Here is an 8,394-nt window from a genome sequence, read left to right as displayed (position 1 = left end):
CAAATCCACTTGCATGAGTACAGCTCCGATTCCTTGTCCAGAAGCGTCAGTACACAGAGTGTAATCAGGGAATGCTAGAATAGGGGCATTGGTAAGCGCTATCTTCAATGCCGCAAAACTACTGTATTTTCGCGTTCAGCATCCCACGCAAACATTGCATCTTTCTTTAATATCCTTGTTAAGGGTGTCGCCAATGTTGCATAGTTCTTAATAAAAGAACGGTAATATCCAGATAAACCAAGGAACCTACGCATTTGATCAACCGATGTAGGACGTGGAAATTGAGACACAGCTTTTACTTTATCATCAACTGTATGAATGGTGTCACTGTCAACTACATGACCAAGGAAATGGATTCTCGATTTTAAAAACTCACATTTCGAAAGTTTAATCTTAATACCTGCTGTGGAAAGTTTTTCCAACACTTCACGCAGTTTCATCAGATGGGTATCGACGTCCTTACTGACTACTATTAGATCATCCAAATAAGCGCAGACTGTGGTACCTATCAATCCAGCAAACAGGGTGTTGATCATTCTTTGAAACATCAGTGGGGCATTCTTGAGACCAAGAGGTATACGTAGGAACTCGAAGTGGCCCAGGGGGTACTAAATGCCGCAACCTCTCGTGATTTCTCATCTAGTGGTATCTGCCAATACCCACTAAGCAAATCTAAGTTACTAAATACAGCATTATCCTTACCTAAGTACTGCAATATATCACCCAAGACTGGTATAGGGTACCTATCTGGGATCGTACATTCATTAACGTGCCTGAAATCAATAACTGGGCGCCAACTACCATCCTTTTTTGGGACTATGAATAAAGGGCTATTGAAAGGGGACTTAGAATGCGTAATAACATTCTCATCTAACATATCTTGGACCATACCCTGAACTACAGCGCGCTGGCTATGTGGTAGTCGGTAAGCTGGTACATAGACAGGATTTGTGCCTTCCTTTAATGATATGTGATGGGAAGTTAAATCTGTGTGTCCTAGCTGTTCCCCTGGCAAGGCTACAATATTTCTGTAGTCGGCAAGCAGCTCTAAGAGTCGTGTCTTGCCTTGAGGATGATCAATCACCTTAACATGTGGTGCTATTTGATCTATCCTCTCCTGTCTAGTTTGTTGGGATTGAGAAACAATACTACCAACTGGGAATTGTGTAGGCCGCAATACAACATTGTTGTGATATACTAGAAAATCACATAAATAACATCCCTCTTTCAATATCCTAGGAACGCCTGTTCTATTGAGAACTAGAACGTCTGTTAAACCACCAGGTCTAATCGTGCTCAACGTCGATTCGCACGATAAACCCTTAACCTTGCACGTTTCTGGGAGACATACTACATCAGTACCCAAATATCCGTCAGGTAATTCAACAGTGACTTTCCTCATGGTGAATTCCTCATTCTGATAATGAAGCATACTCTTTAATATCGCAGGTACAATCTTCCAACTTTTGTTGCTATAATCACTCTGGGAAAGTGAGTGTGTGAGGTCTGGGGCTTGCTTCGACACATTATCCGCCTTCCTCTGAATGGGAATGGTGGACAACACTTTCGATCTTGCGGAGAGCAATGGTGCAGAATGACGCATAGCGTTATAGGAAACACCTTTAAACGTAATAGCATTATTACGTGGACGAACATCTATACTATTTCTTCTCAGTGTTGGGAGACCAATTAATCCGTCAGCTGGCAAATTAAATTGCTGGACCACATAAAAGTCTGCATAGAAGGTAATGCCACGTCTTGAAAGTCTTAGTGGTAAAGTCACCATTCCTGAATTGCTCAGCTGCGTGCCGGATACTCCTTCGAGAACGGCGTCAGAAGGTCTCCATAAGAAATCTCGGTGAGGGAATCTACGTTGTAACTCTTGATAGTATGCCAAGGCTAAAACATTTGCACATGCACCCGTATCAATATCCAGAGCCAATCTGATATCTCCAACTCTCACCGGTACTGACAACACTTCCGTCTTACCGAGTGCCACTATTAAGAAAGCTGCCACAGAAGTGTTGTTGCTAGTAGGTACCAATGTACCTATCCTTCCTCGTTTCTTTACACTCGCTGGCCTTCCCCCCGACTTCCTATACTGATAACGACGCGCTTTACACTGCTGTGTTACTTGAGGTACTCCTGAATCCACGCTCCTGGCTTTGAGCATTATGTCACACTCATCCGTGTTGTGAGTTGTTGACTGACGGAATGCACACCACAAAACTGTTGACGGTCCAGGTGAAGACGTAGTCTTGGCCGCCTCCGTGTATGTCTTGGGTGCTCCCTGTTTCTGCTGATAGCCGGAGGGGGGATGGCTTCTCTCCTTTACTCTAACAACACCACCTTGGAGCTGGTAACAATCATCGACTGTATGACCTCTTTTATTACAATAGGTACACCTCAATGACTGTCGATGTTTGTTACCTGCATCGTAATTACCCTGGTGATGAACTTTGTGCTGAACCAAAGGCTTCATTGGCGCTACCGGTGTAAGCGTCGTAGCTTTGTAATTATGTGCTGTCAGAGGTTTGGACGTCTTTGGTGAAAGCTTGTTAGCATAATCTATCATCGTGGTAGGTGGTGTAAACTCCATTTCCTGGGCTTGACAATAGATGGGATCACGAGCCTCCAACAGGAAAATAATCAGTTCTATCAAAGTTTCCACTTTTTCTGGGACATCTTACCATCGTCATCATACCACTTCGTTCCCCGGAAGGTTGCTTCCATATCTTGTCTGACCGGTGTTTCTGCGTGTACCACAGGTGATAAGTGAATAAGCCATCGAAAAAACCCAATGTAGCTCGCCCAAGTGGGACCCAGACTCAAATATACCAATTAGAGCCCGTTTGAAATTTCGCAAGTCCATACGCAGTTAGGTGCGTACTCGCAAAGAAATTTTGCGAGATGTGGGAACGAACGAACGCTTTTTTATCATGATCATCCGTAATCTGTACGTTGCACATTGTATCTTCGCATGCCCTAATGAAATGGGTTATTCTGTAATCGTCCTGACCCGTGAAATCACGTACCTGATTCCCACGTGGTAACACGTGAACAACATTTGAGGGGTTAGTCGACATATTAGCGTTAGAAGCAGGCATTCCATTAAACTTACTTCTAACTGAAGGCTCTGTCAAAGGGGGGGGGGGGTAAGGTTAATGAATCTGACACACTGCAACCCGGAAGAGGAGAAGGAACAACCTGTGTATGACCAGGCGAGGGACTATATTGTTTACCTGACCGTAGGGTATGACGGTTTAATTCGTCAGATGAATGTTCTCTTATATCCTCACTGCTTTTAACAGAACTGTCTAACTGCTTTTGTGCCTGTGTTTCTGGCTCACCCACTAACTCAGTCTCTTCAGTGGAAATTTGATCTGGGGCATCTACACATGAATCGTCACTATAATGCTCCGTCAATTCATCAATGGCCCAAGACGATGACTTTAAAAATTCCTTCATTAAACGTCTATCGGGTCATACTCAGACTTACATAAATGTCAACACACTTGCCTCTCATTTACAGTAACTGATATTAAATACTGAAAAATATATTAAGTCAGTACGTATTAAAACATGTAAGGCACTTTTAAAAATTTATATAACTTACAGGTGTCCTATCAATGTGGAGATATGTCGTCGAATATGTAAATGTGTGTATATATTTAATGAACACTAAATACCTATCGACTTAGTCGGATGTCTTCATAGAAAACGTGATCCGTCCCGCTTGTCTCCTCACAGCTGATCGCAGGTGGGGTGTGATGGGGTGGTTGCCTCCGCCAGCCCTTTCAAGGTCAGGGTGGTTGTGTGTGGGCACTGCCTCCGCCTGGTTGCGTAGCGACCAATGATGCTCCCAGATGGCGACGGGCGAGTCCACTTCACGAGGGGGAGTCCATTCACCAAAGTGTTGAGTGCTGGGTTTTGACGTCTTCGGTCACCTGCTCACTGATGAGATGTATCCTGTTCTGAATGCCCAAACCTTCTGAAGCCCTGTATATAAAAGGACTCACTGAGAGCACTCAGATAGTTGTACAATCTTCAATCACGACAGCCCAAAACAGTCTTCTTAAACAATGGTGAAAGATCCTGTGATGCCAAACCTTGAAACTTGTAGATATGTGGCACCACTGTACGCTGGTACTCAGAACGCCCAGTGCTGACTAAGGAAGTTCTTTGTGCCACTGCTTGTTGCCAGACAGGGGTGTTGCCAACTTTCCATAAGATAGAAAGTCATCAATAACTCAGAATCGGCTATTGGGAATAATTCTGCACCGTCTTTGGGTGACAGAATGAGTCACTCAACTATAATCGTTTCACTACGGGATATATCACTACACTTCGAACTTTTATGTAACAAGTCACTGTTTCTTTGTTTTTCTTGTTTCGGAAAACACTGATGACTTGTTATGTAGAATGTGTATTCACACAAGAATTTCGTTTTCGTAACCACTGCTGCCATCATGTCATAGCCTGTTAACTGTAGGGCTCTGTCGAAGTTAACTAGGCTGGAATGTTTATATTTTATTGGGTATTAGTAGCAAAACCCAAGTTGTCTGTTATCCATTTATTCAGGAATAACTAAGACAATTCCAAAGGGTAAATCAACCGTAACTTATCACTGTAACTATGAGTGTTAAGAGAAGAACGGAGGCTATGTAAATAGACCTGCTTAAAGACGTCCTTTCTATGTGAGGCGTGGAGGGAGAGTGGGGCCTGATCGCCCGGCCCTTTCAAATGCTGACCTAAGCTCTCTCTTGCCACATCTTATAAGGAAGGGTGAAGACCAGATGCCATCAAGATGACTCCTCAAAGCTAGTGGAAAGTTACAGGGGATGATTATGTATATAAATCAATATGTAATTAACCCATTTATATAATCTTTCTGTTGATGAAACAGGGGCCATTACAAAGCTATTTATGACATTACAAATATATTAAACTATGAGTACGGCAGAAAATGTCGCTACAAATCAACATATGGCCCCTCGTGAATACAGGTCTACCAACGTGTGGGTGGAACAACAAGAATTATCGCAATACCTATCGTCCGTGATGTCATATTGATTCAATTGGTGGTGCATTGTTCAGCATCCTCGCCTCCCAGCGAGCGGACCCGAGTTCGATCCTCGTTTAGGGTAAAACTATGGGCAGGTTTCTTTACGCCATTTGCCTCTGTCTACCCAGCATTAATTGGGAACCTGGATTATCGATTTGCGGATCGTATTCCGGGGTAATGGTTAGCCAGTGGAGTTGTCCAGTCTTCTCGGACTATTCTGTGACACTGTGTCATGCAGCTCGATAACTTAGTGTGTGGTTGTTGTGTTGGCGACAGCTTCTACACCTTAACAAATTCACACCTAGGAGGCCCTTGGGTCGGCCATCCGCGATTTCGAGGGGCTTCCATTATTATTATTATTATTATTTCACACAGAGTATATGCATACACTTTTTTTAGCTACTGTACAAGTCAGGTCGCAGTTGAATCCCGTGGTAGCTGCCACAGTCTGACCAGTTTCCCCTGCTCTTATAAATATTGGCGATCTTGGTGGATTTTCTCCATCTCCCATATATTCTCCAGGAGAGAGTGGAGACGGTTGGTAAGCAGAGGTCCTCCTGCTTTATATACCTCGGATGGGATTCCATCCGGCCCTGTGGCTTTGTTATTTTTCATCTGCTTGATGGCAGTAGCTACCTCATACAGAGATGGATGATAGCTGTAATGAGTCATTTCGGTTGAGCAGCGAATGGCAGTGATCTTTTTAGCCCTGACGGATGTTATCGTCTTTAATTAGGGAGTTACCGTCGGATGAGTGAAAGGGGGCAATACCATGAGGGGTTGGGTCATTTATTGTTTTAACGCAGTGATTCCCAACCTTTTTTTCTGGCGACCCCAATCATGCACCTCTAGCCATGACCGCGACCCCACTGGTTAAGGTTAATATTCCTGGGTGTGGGGTATAACTATAAATACCTATTATTTTACGAATTGACAGTGTAAAAAAAGGTACTGTAAGGATGCTAAAAAAGAAATAACATGGTTCAATTTTATTCAAGTAAACAAGATAATAATTTTTCATTAATGTAATATGCATTTAAACGAACTTTAAAGAAGGCTTAAACTTAATGAAACATGTACTTCAATGTTAAGATGAAATACTATTGTTTTGTCACATCCCACAAGACTAACTAAAAATGAAAATGTCTCTGATCAAATTCGAAATCAGAGTTGGGTAATCTCATCTAATGGGAGCCTTGAGCCTGGATCTGGCTGTTAAGTTTCTCCAGTCGTGGCTCAGTCGTGGAAAGTGCTACTCTCAAATCGTGTTCAGGTTGCAACTGATTCCTGCTTTTTGTTTTGATGAGAGCCAGAGCGGAAAACCCGGATTCGCACAATTAAGTAGTAGCGAATGGCATTAGCACTTTCACAGCTTCGCTTCCAAGGACTGGTTTCTCCTTCTTAACAGCAGTTCAGAACACGCCGAGTGACTGTAGGTTAAAGTTGAAGAGGAGAGTTTCATCATGTTGTACTTCGATGAGCTCCTCTTGGAGACTTTAAATGGAAGACTCTTCTTCTGAGAGGTCTTCGACTTGGACATTGAAGGGTCTGCGCACCCATTTATATTTCTCGTGCAATTCTTCATCCGGAATATACCTGTCGAACTCATCACTCAACTTCTCAAGATGCTCAACAATGATATTTTGTATGTCCAGAAGTGAGACGTCTTCTTCATCTTCGAGAAAAAGGTTCAAGAGTGGAAAGAACGCAGCTTTCTCCCGTTCAATCTTTCCCTTCCACAATCTCAGCTTCGCCTTGAATGCCTTGAGTTTTTCTGACAAAGTGAGATAAGTTTCATCCCTTCCGTGCATGGACATGTTCAGCAAATTCAACTCAGAGAATATATCTGCCAGATATGCCAGCTGAAGCAACCACCTTGGTTCCGAAAGCCTTGATGCCAGTGCGTGTTTCTTCTCGTTCAAGAAGATTTCAACCTGTGTACGCATTTCAAACACTCTCTGGAGCACTTTCCCTCGAGACAGCCACCTGACGGCAGAGTAGTAAAGCAGGTGTTCATACTCCGACCCCATATCAGAGCACATCTGATTACCTTGAATTCAGAGCTGATGATTTAATAAAGTTTACTATTTGAATCACATCTTCCATCACAGAGTTAAGCTCATGTGGCAGTTTCCGGGAGGCAAGGTTTTCCCGGTGGAGCAGATAATGAACCACTATCACTGCGGGGTTGACTTGTTTTATTTTACCCTAGCAGTGAAACCTTGACGTGCCCCTAGCATTGTCGATGCTCCGTCTGAGCACACACTGAAACACTGATCCCAGCTTAGGTTTTCTTCCTTGATGAAACTGTCAACCAACTTGAACAGATCCTCACCTGTTGTTGTCGTCTCCAGTCGTTTACAGAACAGGAAGTTCTCTTCCATGTCGCTCTTCCCTTGGTACCGCGCATATACCAAGAGCTGTGCATCGTCCCTGACGTCAGTTGACTCATCCAACTGCAAGCTGAATTTTCCCCTTTCCTTGATGGCAGCTACTACTTGTTTTTTGATGTCTGCTGACATTTCTTGAATTCATCGGGTAACCGTGATATTTGACAGTGGAATAGTTTCAATCTTTTTCACTGTATCATCTCCGATAACAGTGTGAACCATATCAACGACTGCTGTCTTCACGAAATTTTCCCCAATTGTGTGTAGCTGTTTACACTTGGCAATTCTTTTTGCAACCAGATAGGATGCAATTGTTGCTTGCCAAACAGAAATCACTGCTGTGTTCATAGGGGTGTCTAACCGCTGACGCTTCAGTTGTTCTTCTTTCCTCTTAAAATACTGGTAGCCTATCTCTGCCAGCGTCGAATGTTTTCCCTGGAGATGGCGCCTAAGATTTTTTTCTTTGAGCGACTCGTGACTGAACACTTCGCCACATATAACGGATTGAGGTTTTTCGACCCCATGATCGATGAGAAGCGTAAACCCAATGTCAAGAAATTCTTCTCTGTACACCCTCTTTCTGGACATCACTGAAGACTCTGAAATTAAATATAGACTTGCTTACTGATGCATCAGGCAAGAGATGCTCTTTGGTACAAATTTAAAAAAACGCAACGCACATGTACGGAAGGTAAAATTAGCATCGACTTGTGCAACAACCAACAAGTATCACTGACATACTGTTGTACAATACTTCGTCGTCTACCCCTTTCCCTTCACCCCACCCCTTTCCATTCACCCTCCACCCTTACACCCGCTTCAATTCACCTCCCATTCCCTTCCCTTCACCCTCCACCCCTTTCCCTTCACCGCCACCTCCTTCCTACCAACTCCACCGCCTTCCTACCACCCCACCCCCTTCCCTTCTCTTAACCCCCC

The 8,394-nt window shown here is 43.6% G+C and overlaps 1 protein-coding gene across 1 annotated transcript; it reads right to left on the bottom strand.

The window, feature by feature from the left end:
• Positions 1–6,561: 6,561 nt before the first annotated feature.
• Positions 6,562–7,587, bottom strand: LOC121880286 (zinc finger BED domain-containing protein 5-like). Its single transcript, XM_042387442.1, has 2 exons — positions 7,401–7,587; positions 6,562–7,115 (listed from the first exon to the last, which is right to left on the bottom strand). Exons 1-2 carry the CDS (start codon positions 7,585–7,587, stop codon positions 6,562–6,564), a joined length of 741 nt encoding a protein of 246 aa, XP_042243376.1.
• Between the last annotated feature and the right edge of the window lie 807 nt (positions 7,588–8,394).

The sequence above is a fragment of the Homarus americanus genome, unplaced genomic scaffold (genome assembly GCF_018991925.1).
Source record: "Homarus americanus isolate GMGI-L3 unplaced genomic scaffold, GMGI_Hamer_2.0 scaffold20930, whole genome shotgun sequence".
NCBI classification, from domain to species: Eukaryota; Metazoa; Arthropoda; class Malacostraca; order Decapoda; family Nephropidae; genus Homarus; species Homarus americanus.
The sequence above is the reverse complement of the archived record's forward strand: the minus strand, read 5'-3'. Positions and strand labels throughout refer to the sequence as shown.